At 38.6% G+C, this 22,213-nt stretch overlaps 1 protein-coding gene across 1 annotated transcript in view; it reads left to right on the top strand.

Annotated features, from left to right (window-relative positions):
• BPGM (bisphosphoglycerate mutase) overlaps window positions 1-8,756 on the top strand; it is a 32,704-nt gene extending 23,948 nt beyond the window's left edge. The window contains exon 3 of the mRNA XM_044678236.1: window positions 5,750-8,756. Coding sequence (XP_044534171.1) covers window positions 5,750-5,928 — 179 coding nt within the window. The 3' untranslated portion in view covers window positions 5,929-8,756. The remainder of the gene's footprint in view (window positions 1-5,749) is intronic.
• The last annotated feature ends 13,457 nt before the right edge of the window (window positions 8,757-22,213 follow it).

The raw sequence follows: 22,213 nt of genomic DNA, 5'->3' as shown, positions 1-22,213 counted from the left end.
TGTCATTGATCAAGACCTATTTCCAAATCGTTGATAGTTGCATTGGTGTGGTAGTTTCGAGTCTACATCCCCAATCATGTCCACCTCAACCCATGTGTTCAAGCAGTTGTTTTTCTTCTGTTTCCACACCTGTAGTTCTTCCTCTGAATGTGGGCAGCTTTCTTTTCTGTAAATCCCTCAGAATTGTCCTGGGTCATTGCATTGCTTTTAGTGCAGAAGTCCATTACATTCGATTTTACCACAGTGTATCAGTCTCTGTGTACAATGTTCTTCTGGCTCTGCTCCTTTCTCTCTGCATCAATTCCTGGAGGTCTTTCCTGAACATGGAATTCCTCCAGTTTATTATTCCTTTGAGCACAATAGTATTCCATCACCAGCATATACCACAATTTGATCAGCCATTCCCTAATTGAAGGGCATACCCTAATTTTCCAGTTTTTTAGATAGCAAATTCTTGTAGGTATCTCAATGTCATTCAGGATAACATGGAGCTAGATAACTCACTACTCCTCTTCTCAAACCTCCATACTTATGGCTTCTGTTCTTTAGGGAGAGGGCTAGAACTTTTGTGTTTTTTTTTCTTCTAAAATCCTTATTTTCTGCCTTAGTAACAACCCTAAGACATAAAAGCATGAGGCTTAGGCATAGGGTTAAGTGACTTGCCCAGGGTCACACAGCTAGGAAGTATGTAAGGACAGATTTGAACCCAGGTCCTCCCAACTCTAGATCTGAGTCTCTATCCATTATGCTATCTAAGTGCCCTAGAAAAAGGAGGGGATGTTTAACCTTTTATGTACCATGGACTTCTTTAGCGATTACGTGAAACTCAGGGACCTCCTTTCTGAAAAAACTGTTTTTAAATGCTTTAAAAATACATAGGAATTCAAAAGAGATCAGTTATGTTGAATATTTTAAAATATTCTAAACAAATTATTATTTGTATATTATTATATGTTGTATAGAAAATGTTAGCAAAATATTTTATATCATATGTTGTATATTTAAAACAAATTCACAGTACCTAAGTTAAAGAACACTTAATCTAGATAGGAGAATGGGTATAAATACTTTCATTGATGGTCTTACTCTCTTCATAGTAGTCTCAGAAAAAGTTAGATGCACATTTGGGACATGTGGCACCTATACCAGCCTAGGGCTAACTGTGTAGTAAGCACAAACGGTTTCCATCCACACTCCACACATACATTTGCTCATTTCTTTTCCCCTTAAGGTGATTATTTCTTATTGGGTAAACACAAACGAGCATATTCTGGCATTTTAGACTGTGGTCAGGATTGAACACTTGTCTTACATTTGGTCCTCCTCCTAACTCCAAAGATCTAAATCTCTTTAAATCACTGTGATCCTTTCCCTTACAAATGAGAAGCAGTATTTTGAGCAAAGACTCATGGTTAGTTCATGGCAGAACCAATTGTGGAACCCAATAGAGAGCTTTTTCCCTAAAACACATAACAAATAAAGCTTTGTTTCACTGACCTTTTCATTTTAGTGTTGGTCTTTTGTTTATAGGCTAGAGGAAACTGTACATAAAATCAGTCTTTCTTTCAGCCCATAGCTGCCTACCTTCTCTCCAATATTCTGCAGATTTATTTTGTGGTTCCAGTATTTTCCACCCAAATATTCTTACTGCCTTTCTTCACATGCCCCTTTGTCTGGCTATTCCTTTGAAGGAAATTGGTTCATTACTACCATTACTGATTAAGTCTAGGCTGGTAAATTTTATGCTGATACCTTCACTGCTTTAAAGGCTGTTGCCCCACAATTAAGGAACCCTGTCACCAGTTGATTGATCATGGTGCCTTGCAAACAGCCCTGTCGACAGGCATTAGCTGAAGCATCATTGGTAGTCATCACTTTAAGTTTCAGCCTACAACCACATCATAGAGATGGAGCTTCCATACTAAGTCACTTGGAAACAGTGTAAGTGGAGAACCTCACTAGAAATCTGGACTCATCTTTAAAGGACTTTTCTCATACCAGCTTTCCATCTTTAGTTCACACCCTGTTTTCTCTGCCCCATCACACCTCTGCCCTGTCTCTTGCAAGTAATACCAAAATCCTGTCTTTTTTTGAAGACATCTACTGTAGTAGAATGAATTTTTAATTTTTTAAATTTGACAATTTAACAAATAGTTTTAATTTAATTTTTTAAATTTAATTTAACAAATAGTTGTTGAGCATCTACTCTAGGTCAGCCATGGTGGAGGGTAGAGGACCTGGTCCCTGTCCCTGTCCAGTTTAGTCATCAGAACATCAAAAGTATCCTAACTACCATGATACAGGTTAGAAAGTGAAAATACAAAGAGAAACAGGGTTCAGAAAAAGGAGGGGATTACTTCTGGCCAGGAGATTTGAACAAAGACTTCATGGAGATGACATTTGGAGCTGGGCCTTGAAGGACAAGAATTCTAGAATTGAATAAATAGGGCTTAAGAAGGTGAGGTAGATAGAAGAGCAAAGGCAGAGGTGGCCAAGTGTGCTGGGATGTTTTCAAGAAACAACAATTAGTTCAGTTTAACTAGATCATAGAGAGAGGAGGGGTACCCTTGACATAATGGGAGAAGTGTGGAAAAGGCCATGAATACTGTTTTGATGAAGGTATTTTGGTCTTCATTTAGTTGGTCATGGGTAGGGTGAAGACCTTTGCAAGGTTTGGTTTTTCAGTGAGGGGTATGTGTGTGTGTGGGGGGCGTCATATAATGGGATGGGCAGAGACTGTGGGAAGATGGACCCACAAAAGGTTTCTTGGGAAAGGATGAAATTGACTGGTAGGAAAAGATCAGGTAACTGGAAAAACAACAACAAAGCTTCAGATGATTTAAGAAACTCATTTGGACATCCATTTTCCTCTCTTTAAGAAAGTTTCCCTCCTAAGAGCTGACAGCCTCTGTCTATCTGTATATATAATATACACGTGTGTACTCACATATATGCATATTTTGCATGTTCAGCACAGTAATTCCAGGGTTGGAGATGGCTCTAACAGACTCTATTGGACTATCAAATTCTCTTATTTTCAGTTCCACTAAAGCTGCTTTTGGAGGGTGGGGATTGCAAACAGAAGAGACCAATATCAGCTAACAGAGTCCTTGGCACCTATTAAAAAGAAGACAGGATCTCCAAAAGGAATATTCTCGTTGGTGGTTCCTGGCAAGCTTTAGCAAGAAAGTACCTGCTAATGAAGCATAAGCAAGAGCATGCCAGAGACTTGGCATCCTTTCAGTTTGGTGTAGGGTTTTTTGGTTTTGTTGTTAGAGGACAATGAACAAAAACCTAGAACAGCCCTGGAGTTACTGGAAAACTGTCAAATGTTCTGCTTAGAGGCTAATCCTCGAAGAGGAGGCTTATTCCATAGCCCTAGAGAGTTATGAAGATTTTTCTTTAATATCTTCTTTAATTTTCTTTTTATTTAAAATTTAAATTTCTTTACTACCTTCTGCAAGTCCTTCCTTGCAGAAGGACTCTGGCTCAGAGAGATCCCCAGAATTTACCCAACCTGAAAAAGAGTTATGAGTTAGAAGTGGGACCTCCTGTGTCTGACCCAAGTGCTAGTCATCTCTTCTCTCTCCAAACTTAACCTGTCTTTGTGTTTTTTGGAATTTTTTTTTTCTTATTGGAGGGAATAAAATGAAAATACTAGATGCTGCTTTTTGGTTAACAAATACACGTAGGATGAATGAAGGATAGCTATTAGAGGGAATTAAAAGGAAAAGCATTTATTTTATAGATGAGGAAATTGCAGCCCAACCTAGGTGATGCCACAATGGATAAAACACCAAGTCTGGAGTTAGGAAGACATGAGTTCTAATCCAGCCTCAGCCAATGAGCAAGCTACTTTACTTTTATTTGCCTTGGCTTCTTCCTCTGTAAAATGGGGATAATAATAGCATCTTCTACTCAGGATTGTGGTGAACATCAAATGAGATAATAATTGGGGAGTACTATGACTTTTTTTCTGTTATTGTTTGGATTAGATAGATTGGAAGGGACTAGGTCCCTTCCAACTCAAATTCTGTACTTTATTTTCTGTAATTAGTCATGGTACTATAATAATATGTAGGTTCATATAATAATACCTGATCATATAATAATAGCTGATATTTATAGATCATGGTAAGGTTTGCAGAGTGCTAGGAATATATTAGCTCATTTGACTCTTAAAATAATGCTGATGTAACATACTATTATTGTCCCTAGTTAGCAGATGAGGGAACTGAGGCTATGGGAGATTATGATTTACCTAAGATTATGCAGCTAATAGGTGTTTGAGGCAGAATTGGAACTGAGGTCTTCTTAACTCCACGGCCAGCACTCTCTGCATGAGGTATATCCTGGTGGGGCCTCCTAGTTCTACCAAGTCACCTTATATTTGTCTTGTATTTAGTTATAGGTAGGAACTATATGTCCCTTGTTAGATTATAAACTCCTTGCAGGCAGAAACAGTTTTGCTTTTTTATTTTTGTTTCTAGTTCTGGGCACATGGTGAACATTTAATAAGTGCTTGGAGATTTAATGTGTACTTTTGAATTCCTTTATTAAAGAAACATTTTTTATGTTATAATAGTTAAATCAAATGTTTATTTAGCTTTTTGCCTGTAAATTTTTCTCCATTTTTCCACCTTTCCTTTTTGTTCTAATACCTATGGGGGTATCCTCATACCCAGATGCAAAGGCGAATTGCCTGAAGCGACTGGTATGTATCCAGGGAGGAAAGTTCATGCTTGGCAAAGTCTGGTCCAGGGTATTCTAGGCTTGATCGGTGTTGGAAATACCAACCACATTCCTACCAAATGAGCCTGTGCTGTAGAGACATCAGAGGAAGAGATCTAATTTTAGTAATACCCCCAGAGAACTAGGGCAACATTTGGCTCTGGTAATTTTTTCAAATGTACTACTATATATAGAAGAAAAAGGAAGTGAGAGAAGAGAACCCTGGCCTTCAGATTTCTAAGGGGGAGGATGAAGGAAGGCTTCCTGAAGAAAACACAGTCTCCACATTTACATATAGAAAGACCAGCCACCCTAAGGTCCTAGATTTAGACCTGGAACAAGACCTAAGAAGACATTCGATGCCCCCTTATTTTACAGATGAGGCACCATGTAGTCCCAAGGGTGCAGCACTTCACTCAAAGTAATAAAGGAAAGAAGTGTCATTTGAACCCAGGCCCTCTGACTCCAAATTCTAAGCTCTTCCTTTAAAAAAAAAAGGCATTTTTATTGCTAACTTAAACAACAAACTACCCATACATGAACACACACACAAATGAACGTTTCCATATAGAAAAATGTGCACACAATTGTTTAAGAAATTGAATGTCCTTTGCGTAAAGCTTATTTTTCCTTTAAAAATACATAAGAAATTCATTGTGGAACTTTCAAAACTATTCTGTTTGTCTGTTTTCTCCAGATTCCTTCCAAAGTGTTCTGAGAAGGAACAGATGAACAAAATGTCAAGTTTACTTTCATAAAACGTAGCTAGAACTTGGGAGAGTGTACGTGATTTTATTTTCACTCATGTGTTTAGTCTTCAATTTTCTCAAAGTCTTTGCGGGCAGGGACTGGTTTATATTTGATTTGTGCCCTCATAATCCCTAGATTATGAACTCCTTCCTGGTACAGAATAAGAGGCTCCTTAAATGTGGTCATTGTGTTACTTTATGGTTTTTTTTAAAGCTGCATCTGCCTAATTTTTAAAGTACTTCCTTGCTCTCTTCTCCTTGTCCTACAGGCATCTCAGATGATGACATTATCAACATCACTCTCCCTACTGGTGTCCCCATCCTCCTGGAGCTAGATGAGAACCTCCATGCTATTGGCCCTCATCAGTTTCTGGGGGACCAAGAAGCCATTCAAGAAGCTATCAAGAAAGTGGATGATCAAGGCAAAGTGAAGCAAGCCGTAAAATAAAATAACCACTGACTGGATAGAAGTGACGGGAAGGTTCTGTAGTGTGGGGCAGATACTAAAATGCATTCTTTTTGTGTATGAAGTTGAATTAACCCAAAATCAAGCATTGAGCAGGCAGACTGGGGTGCAGTGTACAGAGGGTGTCCTCATCTCTCAGCCCACGTGTGTGTGTGTTCTCATCTGGTTTTAGACCTCCTAGTGGGGATTTAGTCTCTTCATTAGAACCCATTTGATGATCTGAAGACAAACTGGCACATAGGTAGGGCTTTCTTTGAGCATTATCAAAAACCTCTGATAAGGTAGTGGCGGGTGGGTGTGATTGGTGAGGTTGAGACATTCTGATAAAGTATCTCTGGGAAACTTTGTGCCTCTTTCTATTCAGTTGTGGCATAATTCACTTTCCCTTGCACTAAATTCTTTCTGAGATTGCACTATGGGGTATTAGAAAATGCACTGCCCCTAAGAATTATTTATTATCAGATTCTTTTCCCCTTCTCCATAAAGGAATGGGTGCTCTGATTTATTTAAGACCAATGGCTCATTGACAAGGAAAAGTCTTTTTTTTTTCCCCTCATAAAACTATGCCCTCTAGTTTTAGTGTTCAGTCCAAAAGCTTCCTTTGTTTGGTATTTGGTAAAATTCCCTTTGGCCACTGAAGTCTTCAGAGCATAAATAACTAGAATATTTCATGCTCTGATTATTTTTCCCTCCCTTCCTTGAATTCTTGGGATCTAAAAGATTGGGATAAAAATTTTTGTTATAAGGAATAGCTTAGACTAAAAGAAAAGCACATAGCATGTGGGTTTCCCCTCCTTAGGCTAACACCCCAAGTATAACATTCAACTAAAAACAATTGGTTTTGTGCCTTTTTGTGATCTGTTCCATTAGGTTTAAAACCCCTCCTGTAACACTGGAAAAGAATTGGGCTTATTTCAGTGTCTGGGTGCTACTGATTTTCCTTTTTAGCAAAATAAAATTTAAAGACTGTGAAGGCCAAATAGTGACTATGTTTGCAGTCAAGGAAAAAGTATAAGTTGTGTCTGTAATGTAACACCAGCATAAGCTAAGAGAACTGACTATAGCACATAGCCTACTGCAAGGGGCGGGGGGGGGGGGGGGGGAAGGGTTGTTCCCTTTACTTTTTCTGGCCCCCTCCCCCCTTCTTTTCTTTTCTGTGTTTGTAGGGCCTCAGATATGACTCTTAGCCAGTTTTTGAAATCTTATCTTCCTAAGGCAGTGATTTAGTTGCTGGACACTTTAAAAGTTATTTTTTAATAGTGAGTTCACCACTGAACCCATGAAGTTGACCTTTGAGATCCAAGGGTATCGCGGTCATTGTAGTTTCCACAATAGGTAATTTACTCACCAAGGAGAGGAGTGAGCTGTTGAGGCTAAGCATTTATCTTAGGGCTAGGTTACATCTGTAGACATTTTGGAGGTCTACCAGTTATAATCACTTTTTTGTAAACCCTCGAAGAGGCAGTATTCCATTACATGAAACTACACTGGAGTAAAAGCTATGCAGAAATTTGATGAAGATTTAATAAGTCACAACATCCTTGACAGAAGTCTATGTATTTTGTCAAAGAAAGCTTTATTGTGATGGTGTTTTTCTAGAGTGATCTTCAGAGACACAAGGTTGAGCATCCTGACAAACTAGGAATGTGTGTTTTCTGTATCTTTGGAGGCTTCGATTTTAGTTGCAGAAAAGAGACTCTTTTCCTGGAAAGACTGGTGTTTCGTGTAAACACTGAGTTTGCCAAGAGCCCTTAGCAGGATCAGCACCCATTTCTTGGCTTCTAGGGAACACGTGAGGGAATTTCCTATAGGGGAATAAGCTCACACTCTTCAATTATTTTGTGTATGTAAAAATATATACTTATCAATTTTCAATGTTAGATCTGACCACTTTTTAGATGGAGATCAGTCAGAATACTAGGGGAAGTTTTTCCCCCCGTGCTTTATCCTTCATGCCATCCTTTGGTTCTTAAAAGCCTCTTCATTTGACCTGAGTTTAGAGGATGGCTTTTGAGCTTTTGAGCCTTTAACTTATCCAAGCTAGCTGAAATATGAACCCTTTGAATATAAGATGGAAGGGGGAGCCCAAGCGAATCCCCCTTTTTAAAAACTGAAACCTTTTTCTTTACACTTTTGAGGGAAGATAAACTTTTGTGAATGAGGAATTTGCCTCATTCTCAAAGCAATAGTTTTTGGCCTCTATTCTGTTTTGCCTTACCAGAGGGTCATACCAATTTTGGGGAAATTGACAGAAAAATTCCATTTATTGGGCAATGTGAACTAGTTAGAAAAAATAATCTCATGCAGTTATACAGGAACAGCCAAATTAGAAGGAAAGAACACAATCCTTTGTTTGTTCCCATGGCTAAACTGAGGCATCAAGAAACCAAGAATTAATTTTTCCTTGTCCTTTTATCACCTTTGGTTGTGTCTCTACCCCCTTTAATGTTTTTGTCAGTTTGGAAGAGTGAGCTCATGGGTAGGCTGATTGCTTGAGGCGGGAGGAGGGAGCACCTTGACATGTAGTAGACTCGTCACCCTCAGCAGCATTTGAAAATCTTGCTATGCTCATAAGGATTTATTCTAGCTATTCTTTTAAAACATGAGAAAAATAAGGATTTTAGTGGATTGAAGTGGAATGATCATTTTCCCTCTTGTTTTTTTTTCCCTTCCCTCCTCCTCTATTCCAGAAGACTTCAGAGTAGTCAATAGAGAACCTTTAGTCCTTCATAGGAGAGTGGGGGCAGTTGTGTTCAGTATTATGTTTGATAATGTTACTTTTGGCTCATTAAAAGCAAATTCATTTTCCCCATCGTCTCTAAGGTGTGTGTGATTTGGCTGTTGCTGACTTCCTTCTTCCTCACTTGGTACACAATTGTCCCACGGGCCATTCCTCTCATCTCATGTCACTATGGTTGCCCCCACCAGGAGTGTGATGTTGGCACAAAAGTGGCTCTCACTATGCTATGAGGGGAATTTAAACCACAGCATTCCAGGGAGGACATCAAATACAGAGAAACAAGAATACTTTTTCATTATCCAGCCTCCTCTTCTTCTGATGGAGTCATTTTGGCAAAATTTAAGTATCAAAATCATCATTTTCTCCACACTTGGTAAAGGAGTCTTTACTGAAGGCTAATCAAGTCATCTCTTTCTAACCTTTTAAAGTCTTTGACATGCCAGGAAAGTGTGCTGTAGGTTCCCTTTGTTTTAGGGGAAAAGAGTGGCTCACAAGCATGACAAATCACCAGGACAGTCTTTTTCATTGGGAACGCCCTCACTGTGGTGGTCACAGTTGTTTGAGATGGACTCACATCCTCCTTCCAGTGGTTTGACTTTGTATGGTAAAGTTCTCTTATGAAATAATGATCTCCAAATAGCCAAGAAAAGCACACTTAACATATGTTCATGCAAACTGAGAAGTATCTTTTTTTTTTCTTTTTTCTGGAAGATTATGGGCTAGATGCTGAAAAGAGGTTATGGGTAAGGAAAGAATTTTAAGGGATTATGGACTTTCCAAAACAGTGCAACAGTAATTTCTACAGAATAAGAATACTAAATAAACATGATCATTTAGTCTTGGAATATAGATGATGATGACCTGCATTATCTCCTCTCTATCCCCAATTGACTCAGATCAAGAATTGTGAGGAAACAGAATATATATAACTTTAAAAGCTCTAAGAGAACATCATAAAGTATTCAGTCACATATTTGATAGGAAGTGGAAAGCTTTGACAAAAAAAAAAAAAGGAAAGTAACTTTTAAAATATAAAATTTTTTATGGCATCTCAACAACTTGCTATGTGGTATGAAGAAATTCTAGAGCCTGGGGTAAAATGCTGGTAACCTAGCACATTTCAGGATGGTGTGACACTTAAAATATTTAAAAGATTCACATTAAAAGTTGTGGTCTAGGGGCAGCTGGGTAGCTCAGTGGATTGAGAGCCAGGCCTAGAGACGGGAGGTCCTAGGTTCAAATCTGGCCTCAGACACTTCCCAGCTGTGTGACCCTGGGCAAGTCACTTAACCCCCATTGCCTACCCTTACCACTCTTCTGCCTTGGAGCCCATACACAGTATTGACTCCAAGACGGAAGGTAAGGGTTTAAAAAATAAAAAAAAAAAAAAAAAAAAAAAAAAAAAGTTGTGGTCTACTTCAAGACTGTGACCTTTTTAAAAATCTTGACTGTAGATGTTAGGCATGGGACAGAATGCTGACAAAAGGATAAGAAACAATGTTTTAAAACAAATTATTAAGCATTTACATTTCACTTCATGGTCATATCTATCACTGGGGTTATAGCTTGTTTTTTGTAGACCAGGAAATTGAAGCATAGAAACACGTGTGATCAAACTCCCACTCGAGAAGCAAGCAGTCAACTTTAGTCATATTAGTATGTTCATGCAATGTATTCACTTCTTCCCTGTGTCATCCTAAGGTACTTTCAGATTCCCCAAATAGAGTTTCAATGCTTGGCTTCACTTCAGGGCACCTGAAATTGCTGAGTGGTGTGATGTAATGGATAGAAAACTGGACTTAAGGGTCAGAAGGACTGGGTTTTTAAGTCTCATCTCTGACACTAGCTGTATGACCCTGAGAAAACCATTTATCCTCTCTGTACCTTTGGTAGCTCCCCAAGACCAAGGTTTCTCCCTAAAGAATTATTTTTCAGTGGATATAATGGTATTTTATGTTTTAAGGTTTCCCCAAAGAAGAAAAAATATTTTCCCCAAATTTTGATATGTCATTTGCCCATTTGTGGGCATTGATACAATTAAAGCCTAAGCATGGTGTCCTAACAGCAAAATTCCTATTGTTTCCTGTTTTCAAGAATATTGAAGGTATAGAGAACTGAAAGTTCTTTAGAATGAAGCTAATTCTTCATAATATATTACGTGTACACACCCACACACACCCAGCTTGATGGCAACCTAGAAAATGGCATCAAAGCATTTTTCATGAACCTTCAATGAGATGGAAACTATCTGCTAGCAAACGTTGGCTAACATCCTCCAAATGAGCCTCCAAATGAGGTCCTTTACCTTTACCTTCTCCCCCTCCCCCCCAGACTCCCTTCTTTGTCCTTTGTAGGAGAGCTGTGGTCAAAGCTTCTTCAAAATGAAATGTTGGAACTGACAGGCTGGAAAAGACATTCATGAGAGTGGGGAACCATTGTCATGAGAGGAGTCTTGCTTCCTTTGATGTTATGTCCACCCAAGTAGGGGGACTAATGTAAATGGTGTTTTCCCTTCCTCTCCTCTCCCCATTTCTTATCTACAAAAGTAGCTCCTACCTTTCAAATTAGCTCAACAAAACTAACCTGGCTTAATGGGCGAGTGCTTGGAGTTGTTAAAGCTGGGATTGGATTTGGGGACTGAATGGAATGCAGCTGTGCAGGACAGCGGAGAAACAAGCTTAGAGCAAGTTGTCCACATAGGAAATGTTTGACCCATGGGAAGATCATTTAGAAATATATTGGCACTGCCTCCCAGTTGTGAGATTGTGATTGGTTCACTGGTTGTGAAGAGCAAATGAGAATACATTCTTACAAATGTTTTAAGGACTAATTCTAATTTCCAAATCATTGCTTCCTTCTAGCCTCTGACCAGGAAGAACTGGAACACCAGTAGTATCAGCCTATCCTTGGCGATGTCCAGATTTTGTGAAGGTGAAAAGAAACCACCATCCCCTACAAAATTAAACAGGGATACCTCCAGATTTCTCTTCTGTCCAAAGGCACATGATGGTACATTTGCAAACCTCTTCCTCCCTAATCCTTTCCTTACAGGTAGCAAGAAGGGAATGTGAAAGAGAAAGAAAGAGAAAGAAAAAAGGAAAGGCAGAAAAAAAGAAAGGAAGAGAAAGAAGACAAAACCCAACCTTCCTCTGGAACCAGCTCAAATGAAAGTTATTTTTGAGAAACAAATGCCCAATTGAGACATCTGCTGAGAAAGATAAGGCAAGCTGAAGTCCAGCATCCTATGCTACCAAAATACAGAATTGAATTGCATAGAAAAACCATTACTATATGAATATCCAGGAACTCCTTTGGCAAAGATGAATTATTTTGTAATCTTATGCACCGATTTCTATAGACAGACACTGGAGGTCAGTGTTCAGTCAGAAATGCCTTCCCATATTTAGGGCGGAAGTAGATTTGCCTTGAGTTTAGTGACAGTATTAAATAATATTTCCTTAAAATCTTAAAAAGCACATGTTGACATTTGTCTCATCCTGCTTTCCCATGGCAAATCCATGAGATGTGGCTCATAAATTTGTGAGTAACCTGAAGAGAGAAGACTTCTTACTAAGTCTGGGAGTAGCTGCATAGATTGGTGAGGCTCTCTGTAGACTTCCCAGGGTTGGAAGGCAATCAACCAGAGTCAATGCTGCCATCTCCTGCCTCCCATGAAAGAAGGCACCACTTGTAGAGGGGAGCCTTTCTTTGTTCAGTCCTTACAGGCATGCCAGATTAAGGTTAACTAGGCTTTCTGTTCTCATGACAAATCCTCCCAAATTTGTTTTCTAATTTAGAGAAAACTCATTGGCTCCTTCTGAGCATTTCTTCAGGGCAAAAATACTTTGTGTTTTAGACTCCCGATGAAGTCTCTTCTCAGAATGATGTTTTTAAATGCATTAAATATAGGATTACGAAGGAAGCCAATTATGTTGATCTTTTTAAAAAACTAGTCTTTGGAGACCAGATTAAGAATCCTTTCTCTAGGGGAAATATACTAAAACAATGATCAAAGTATCATAGATTTAGATCTAGAGAGGACCTTAGAGGCCATTTAGTTCAAACCTTCCATTCTACAGATAAGGAACTCCAGGTTTAAAAAGGTTAAATGACTGGCCCATGACACACAAGTAATGTCAGAGATGGGATCTGAACCTGTATCTTCCCAATTCTAAGATTTAGCACTCTCCACTAAGCATTCTAACCTCCAACTCGTACTCCCAAAATATGGTGAAAAGATAGTTTTTTTGTTTTTGGTTTTGGTTTTTGGTAGGGCAGGATGATGAGGATTATGAGGAATTTCTGGACTTTTCTGTGCCTTCACATTCTTCAGTCCAGCCCTGGCTAAGGCTCTCATATAGGTGAAGAGCAATAACCAAGGAGTAAAGAAATTAAATTTGACTCGGTGTCTAGCCAAGTTTTTAGGTAGTGTGATTATTGTTACTCTCATCATTATCACCACCAACATCTCATTGTTATGACTACTATTTTGCTTCTCTTTTCTTCCCAGACCTACCTAAAGTCAGCTTAAGAAAAGCAATGTGGCCATCTAAAATTGAACAGCTCTGTTTTCTGCCGATAAGCTGTAACAGTGGTGAGAAGCGATCCAGATTACATTTATACAGCAATGTGCAAACCTTAGAATGCTATAAAAATGCTAGTCAGTAGTAGTTTTAGCCGTAGTCATTTTGAGCTGCAGAAGAACTGACAGCAAGAGGAGCCAGAGAGCTACAATGCCTTCCCCCCCACCCCTTTCTTTCTCTTAGCTGTCTTTCTCCTTCCAGAAGGGAGAAACATATTTGTTTCTCTTCCTTTTCTGTCCCACCCTTGATCAAGCCTCATTTTGGGGGAGTCCAGAACCAGCCAGCTAAACCTGACTCCAATTAAAAGCCAAATACAGTAATTATATCATAAGGAGGGGGAAGAGGAGGGAAGGAACCCACAAGCATGAGCGCACGCGCAGACAGACAAGGAGTAGGTGGGCTCTGCTCTTTTGGCTTGCTTACAGTTGATATATTTCATCTGGCTTTATTTAAAGCCATCCATCCATGGTTCTCTGCTGATAGAGATGGGCGAGGATAAAAAAAAAACAACCAAAATTGTGCCAGGTGGCTGGTATGAGGTATAGATCATTGGCTTGGGAGCCAGCACACCTGGGGTCTAGTCTTAGTTTTGTGACTAATAACAAGAGCTTGCATTTCTATACACTTTGAGTTTTCAAAATCTTTTCGAGATATCATCTCCATTGATCTTCATGATAATCTTAGATTCCCATTTTATTTTTGAACTTTTGAATAGTTTTTTGTATAAATACTTTATAAAAATAAATATAATCAAACATAAAATAATAAAATAAACTTAATATTGTAATAAAATATATCAATATGACAAACTATATTAATATAATTTAAAAATTAAAATAATATAATAAAATAGAAAAAGTACTTTTAAAATTCTGGCATTAACAAATACCATTTGAAATAAGCATTTCCATATGCACAATGGAGCAGAAAGGATTGAATGTGAAACTGAATATTATTTGTCATTGTACAGTATATATAATTTTATACATGAGGAAACTGAGAGGATAAGAAGAAGCTTGCCCAGCATGACAAAATTATGACACCCAAAGGGTCAGTGATATGATCAGAACCCAAGTCTAGCACCATACTGCTACTAGCTATATGGTCTCAAACATCTCACCTCCCCTGCCTGAGTCTCTATTTCCTTAACAGCAAAATAAAAAAAAAAAAATTTAAGCAATAAATTAACAAAAACTGGGTAGGCTCCAAAGTTCTTTCCTATCCTATAGTCTTCTCATTTCCAGGAAGATGTGACAATCCTTAATTGCTCAATAAACACTAGAGATGGAGGTAGTCATTACTCACACCTGCCACGGCCAAATGGCAGACAAGGCTACTTTCCTTTCCTCTTCCAGTTTTCAGGATCATCTCCAAGGAGTTCTTACTTGAAGACACCAGGGAAAAAGAGAGTGGCATAGGGGTGGGCTGTCTCTTTTGTGTGCCTACTTATTTCTAGCTCAGCAATCCTTGAGCCATCAATTGCAGCTACATAGTCAAATAGAAGACTTTACATCATCACAGAATAAAGCTCTGGGTCATCCATGTATTTGCTCAGACTGAAACCAAGCAGAGGATATCTGCTCATGCTTCAAAGACTGGTCCTCAGGTTAGACATTCATGCTCCACTCAGGATCTCTTTGAGATCAGTTTATTTTAAAAAAAATTTTTTTAAACCTTTACCTACTGTCTTAGAATCAGTACTGTGTATTGGTTCTGAAGCAGAAGAAGAGTAAGGGTTAAGCTATGGGGGTTTAAGGGACTTGCCCAGGGTCACACAGCTAGGAAGTAAACTAAAGAAACAGGGATCTCCTGTTTCTAGCCCTGGCTCTCAATCCACTGAGCCATCTAGCTGCCCCATCAGAGATCAGTTTATAGATGATCTGGCTGTTCCTATAAGCTACAGACTGACTTATTTGTCTTCCATAATAATCTTGGGACATATTAATAACAGAATCTGGTGACACCTAGATGGCTGATGGTTGACTGATTCTTCTGTATCACAGGGAGCTTGTGTGTGTAGAGCCTGGTTAACTGGTGATCATTCAAAACAATCACATTTTGCAGATTGCTAGAAAGTTTACAGTGTCCCTTATGGCAAATCTGGAGACGGCTGGTGTATTATTCTTATATTACAGATGAGCAAACCAAGTGCCTATGTTAAGAATAAAGAAGACATCAGGCTCAGAGAAATTATGATATCAGAGCTCCTACTTTGACCCTCTCTTCTGCCTTTTCTCCATGGGTGTGTTTATACAGAAGCACTTTGAATCATACTGTAGACCAACTGGAGGCACAAGCCCAGAAGGCTGCCGGTAGTCCTCAGGTCAAACTTCAGAAGTGTAGCTAAGCAGCATCCTTTGGGTTTAGAGGAGGTGGGGAATTTATCTTTTGTAATTTGTAAAAATAAATGATAATAGGGGCAGCTGGGTAGCTCAATGGAGTGAGAGTCAGGCCTAGAGACAGGAGGTCCTAGATTCAAACCCGGCCTCAGCCACTTCCCACTTCCCAGCTGTGTGACCCTGGGCAAGTCACTTGACCCCCATTGCCCACCCTTACCACTCTTCCACCTATGAGACAATACACCGAAGTTAAGGGTTTAAAAAAAAAATAAATGATAATAATTCTGAATCCAATGCCCTAGGCCTAAGAAGTCAAGTGACTTGTCCAAGGTCTCAAAGGGAAAAGGTGGAAGGACCTCTGACTCTAAATTCATAAAAAAAAAAAACTGTTTCTACTCTTTAAAGTCTATTTGGGTAATCTTGGGGAAATCCCTTAAGCTGACTGGGACTCAGTTTTTTGGTCTATATAATGAGGGGATGAGACTGGATCCCCTCTGTGGTTCCTTCTAGCCCTGATATACTTCATTCCCCATTTACTATATGAGACCAGAACAGATCTGTTGAAGGTGGAAATGCTGCTGCTTTGACCACTTCCTCTCCTTTCTTCTACAGTGTAATTAAATGCTGGCCTTGTTTAAGTATCTGACTGTGACCTGGAAGTGTATTGTATTGCTCAAAAAACCCCAATCCTCATACATACCCTTTTCAGACATTCAGAATTTCATCATTTCTTCCTCAGAAGTTTCAATCCTCAAACCCAAAGTTTCCTTTAGGAAAGGGGAGTCTGCTTTTCCCTTTTTATGTGCATGTTCCTCCTCTTCAAATTGCCTGCATTATATATGAATTTGAAGTTTTATTTTTTCAGAACTAAGGTTAAATAGCTTTACTGGGGGGGTGGGGGTGGGAAGCCTACATACATTCCTCTCTCCTCAGCCTATTTTTTTTCCCTTAAAAGGAATTAAGACATTCCTGGGAGATTTTGTTGCTTAGGGATGAAGGAGTAATACTGTTGACATCACTTCCTCGTTGCTTGAGGAAAGACTTCCTCAACCCCTCTTAATTCCAGTGCCTTCCCTCTGTTAATTATCTCCTATTTTATCCTGTGTGTAGCTTGCTTTCTATATATCTGTTTGCACGTTGTCTTTTCCATTAGACTATAAGCTCCTTGAGGACAAAGATTGTCATTTCCAGGGCTTAGCATAGTGCCTGGCATATGGTAATTTGGTTTATTGTTGTTCAGTCACTCAGGTGTGTCCAACTCTTCATGACCTTATGGACACCAGGCCTTTCTATCTTCCATTTTCTCACAGACTGTCCAAGCTCATGCTCATTGCTTCCATGGCACTATCTATCCATCTCAACTCCTGTCATATTAATTTCCTTTTGTCTTCAATCTTTCCCAACACCCAGGGTCTTTCCCAGTGAGTCCTGTCTTCTTCTTATGTGGCCAAAGTATTTAAGTTCAGCTTCAGCATTTGACCTTTCAAAGAATAGTCTGAATTAATTTCTTTAAATATTGACTGATTTGTAAAATGGATAATTTTGAGTATGTTAAATTGAAAAGGTTTTGTCCAAATAAAATAAATGCTGCCAAAATGAGAAGAAAAGCAGAAATTTGGGGGGGGGGGAGGCAGATTTATAGACAGCCTCTCAGAGGTCTCATAATATCTAAAATATGTAGACAGCATTGTCAAATTAATAAGAATAAAAGCCATCCTCCAAGTGATAAATGAGCAAAAGATTTTCAGTCAGTTTTTAGATGAAGAAACTGTATATAGCTTTATGAAAAAACGCTCTAAATCACTACTGATTAGAGAAATGCAAACCAAAACAATTCTGAGATATTACCTCACATCCATCAGACTGGCTAAAATGACAAAAGGGCAAAGTGACAAATGGAAGGGATCTGAGAAAATAGGGACACTTATGCACTGTTGGTGGAGCTGTGAACTGACCCAACCATTTTGGAGAGCAATTTGGAATTATACCCCAGAGTTATGAAGCTATATACTCTATGAAACAATGTTTCCCAAGGAGATCAGGGAAAGAGGAAAAGAACCAATATGTTCCAAAATATTTATAGCAATTCTCTTTGTGGTGGCAAAGAATTGGAAACTGGAGGAATGGCTAAATAAATTGTAGTATAAGATTCTGATAGAATACCATGCCATAAGAAATGATAAATAGACGAAGATTTTTAAAATTTGGAAAGACCTACATGATATAACATGTAATGAGTTAAACCAGGAGAACATTATACACAGCCACAGAATTAATGCTGGAAGAAGAGAAAGATGAAATATGAAAATTTAACTTATATGTCCATGTTGACCACCTTGACAATATCTCTTGTGATGTGGGGAGGGTAAGTAAGAAGGGGCTAGGACACTAGTGAATGGATTTATTATGTAGATATGAAGAAAAGAAAGCTAAACATAAAGGAGATTTGTAATTTAATTTGTGTATTATCTTCCTTTTTTAAAAATAGAAATACTTGTTTTGCTGGTTTTGTAAAATTTGAAATAAAAAACAATTGACTGATTTGATCTCTTTGCCATCCAAAGGACTCCCAAAAGTCTTTTCTAGCAATATAATTTGAAAGAGTCAATTCTGAAGGGGCGCTCAGCTTTCTTTATAGTCCAATTCTCACACCCATACATTAGACTATATTGTAATAAATGTTTGACTGCTTGATTGTGTATAAAGCAACCACTAGGACCTGGGGGAGAACTTCCCTCAGCTGAATTAACTCAAAGCGTTCTTCAAACTTATGCTCATTAAATAACCTTCTGACATAAATAGCTAGGGGTAAATCTTTTGTTAATTGTTGAAAGACCTACGAATCTCGTTTTGCTCTAAAATTGAGCCAAAACTACCTGGGTCCTGACCTGAATCAAGCTCAACCCAGAATGTCTTCCTAGTCTTATAATTTTGATATAGAGGCTGAGGTTCAAGTTCAATAATTTTCCCCGGGTGTGTTTGTGATTTTGCTGGAAGTTTGTACTGAGGATTAGGTATCATGATTTCAAGTCTAAAGTTCCTAGATCTCATTAAGATTCAGTTCAAGAAGCCACACAACCACCATCCCATTTCAGGGATTATGGTTGGCCCTGGATAGATCTCAAGCCTTACTCTTAAACTTAATAATCTCAAGGAGGGGAAGAACAATTACCCAAATTAATTAGGCCAAAGAGGAGTATGAGATATGTGTAAAGAAGAGGCCCAAGCAAAAAGTTAATGGAACCAGGTAACTAGCTGATCTCCAAACTTTCTTGTTTCTGGATAAGATGATGATTGTGGATCTGTGGTGGATTTGGGGGTGATGGGGTGGGGAGGAAGTAATGGATCTTGTCCTTGGGCAGTCAATTAAACCATGTTCAATGATTAGGTAACACAGCAATAACTCTTTTATTGAAGAGGATGTGTTCCAATGGCTGACATTTTAGTCTGAAACATCCTGAAGTAATATGAAAGTAACATGGGAGGCACAGAATATTCCAGAATATCTGATAAAGTGGGTGGTCAAATGATATCATTAAATACTAACAGGAAGAACATACCATGTGCTGGGAAGTATGAAACAAGACCTTGGAGATTTGGGGGCAAAGGGATGGAAGGAAGGGTAAGGTCTGAGTTAAGGGGGTTGGGCTAGAGGATTATTAAAGATCTCATCCAGCATTTTTCCTACGGGAACTGACCACCAAAAGAACTTTGGCTTAAAATAAACCTGACTTTCCTGCTTCTTCCATCTCCACACAATAGCCTTCTCATCCTGAAGAGGCCTTTGCCTTGTGACCACTCCTCTCATTGGTGAATTTCTGTCTGGGACCACTATTTCATGAAGCTCCCCGGCATCCATACTCATTGGGTACCAGCTCCATTCCTGATGTTCCCACTGCTTTTCCATTGTACCTCTATTAGAACAGAAACTCCTTAAGGCAGGGACTGCTTTTTTTTGCTTATATTTGTATTCCCAGGACTTAACTTAGTGTTGGAGCACACATTAAGTGCTTAATAAATGATCTATCTACTTTTCTTTCCTTCCTTCCTTCCTTCCTTCCTTCCTTCCTTCCTTCCTCCCTTCCTTCCTTCCTTCCTTCCTTCCTTCCTTCCTTCCTTCTCATTACAATATTAATGAGCCATTATGGAATCTTGAGCATGAAGCAAGTAATATGATTAAAACTTTTCTGAGTAAGATGATGCTGGTTTGTGAGCTAGAATGGCTCCATAGAGAAAGTACCAGATTTGGAGTCAAAGGACATGGGTTCAAATCCTGGCTTTGCTATTTACTGTGGGACTTAAGGTAAGTCACTTAGCCTCCTTGGCCTCAGTTTTCTCACCTACAAAAAAGAGAAGTTGGACTTCTAAGGTCCTTTCTAATTCTGAATCAATGAGGCTAGTTAGATTTAAGCAGGGAAATGTGATGGCAGAGAGACTACCACAGTAACTCTAATAATAGATAACAAGGGTCCACACTATGAGCATGGCTATTAGAACAAAAATTTGTTTTTCATTCTAAATTTGCTTTGTTTTCCAAACAAAAACACATTAACAAGACTTTTCTTTTTAAAGAAATCAGGTTACGTAGTAATGTTAGCTAACATTCATATAGTGCTTTAAAGTTTATAAACGGCTTTACAAATATTGTCTCATTGTCTGAGAAATGGGTTAGAGATGGATTCAAGAAACAATAGACAAAGAAGAAATAGTAGGATCATAGGCTCATAGAATGTTTAAACTGGAAGGGATCTTAGAGGTCAACTAGTTCAACCCCTTTATTTTATAGATTCAGAATCTGAGATCCAGAGTGAATCAGTCTCTTAAAAATAGAATGTGATCTGCTTCCCAATCTACTCTTTTTTTTTTTTTTTTAACCCTTACCTTCTGTTTTGGAGTCAATACTGTGTATTGGCTCCAAGGCAGAAGAGTGGTAAGGGTAGGCAATGGGGATCAAGTGACTTGCCTAGGGTCACACAGTTGGGAAGTGTCTGAGGTCAGATTTGAACCTAGGACATCCCGTCTCTAGGCCTGACTCTCAATCCACTGAGCTACCCAGCTGCCCCTGTTCTCTCTTTTTTTTTTTTTTTTTAAGGAAATGAATTAGGAGGAATGTCTGAGCAAATTGTGGTATATGGAAATATTGGAAAATTATTGTATAAGAAGAAACAGTGAATTTGAAGAACTTAAGGAAATGGGATCATTCATATGATCTGATACATTAAGAAGAATTTGCAAAGTTAAGCAACATTAAGTGAAAGATTAAAAAAAATTGTAAAGTAGTATTTTATTTTCCCCTGTATTACATGTAAAAACAATTTTCAACATTGTTATTTTTTAAATTGAGTCAAATTCTCTCCTGTCCTTCCTTCCCCTTCTCCCCTTCCCTGAGATGGTAACAATCCGATATAGATTTTACATGTGTAATCATGTAAAAGATTTTTTGATATTAGTTATTTTGTGGAAGAGATCTCAAAGAAAAGAAGAAAGTAAAATATAGAATGTCTGCATTCAAACTCTCAGTTCTTTCTCTGGAGGAGAATGACATTTCTCTCTTCTCAACAGAGAGGCAGCGGGTCCCCAATACAGAATTTTCTATATGTTGTCAGATATGATTCTTCTGCCAGATTGTTTGCTTAATTGTTTCTTTGTTTTGGGGAAGTGAAAAAGATAATTAAAAAAAAAACTTAAACCAAACATACATGAACAAGATTTTTCTTTTTAAAGAAATCAGGTTACATAATAGCATTAGCTAACAATTATTTAGGGCTTTAGAGTTTGCAAAGCCCTTTACAAATATCCCATTGTGTTTTTGCAACAACTCTGGAAGTTAGGCAAGAGTGTATTTTAGAGGTTTAACAGGTAAACATTTAAATAGGTAAATGCTTAACAGCAGGTTTTCCGGGGAGGTGGGGATGGGGAATGAAAGCCCAACTCACCTTTAAGTTTAATCTGCATTATTTACAGTTTATCTGTCCCTTTTTAAAGACTCAACAATTGACAAGCGATAAATCAAGCCCTGATTTGTAGATTTTACTGATTTACACTGAAAATGCTCACACTGAAGATTTAACCATCACTCTAATGAACTGGCTTCCATATATGTAGATGCTATTATCCCCATTTTGTTGGTGTTCAGTTGTGTCAGACTATTTGTGACCCCATTTGGGGTTTTCTTGGCAAAGATAATGGAGTGGTTTGTCTCTTCCTTCTCTAGCTCATTTTACAGATGAGTAGACTGAGGCCAAGAGGATTGTTACTTTCCTGGGGTCACATAGCTAGTGAGTATGAAAAATGAATCTTCTTGACTCCAGACCCAGCCTAGCTATCCATTTTACATATGAAGAAACTGCTAAATTTGAACTGAGATCTATCCTGACTATAGATCCAGTGCTTTATCCATTGTGCCATCTAGCAGCCTCCTCTATACCATATTCCATTTATAGAAGGATTTATTGCCAAGTCTTTCACAGATATTCTTCCAGGAAGTGCTCCCACTGGGCTGCTGGGCAGAGGTGGTGGTGGTGGTGGTGGGGAGATTATATGAGAAATGTCCTCAGGTACCCATGGACAAGGAGAAGGGAATAGCTCCCTCTGGCATGCTCTGG

This window comes from Gracilinanus agilis, chromosome 5 (genome assembly GCF_016433145.1).
Source record: "Gracilinanus agilis isolate LMUSP501 chromosome 5, AgileGrace, whole genome shotgun sequence".
NCBI lineage: Eukaryota > Metazoa > Chordata > Mammalia > Didelphimorphia > Didelphidae > Gracilinanus > Gracilinanus agilis.
This window is presented reverse-complemented; position numbering and strand designations above follow the sequence as displayed.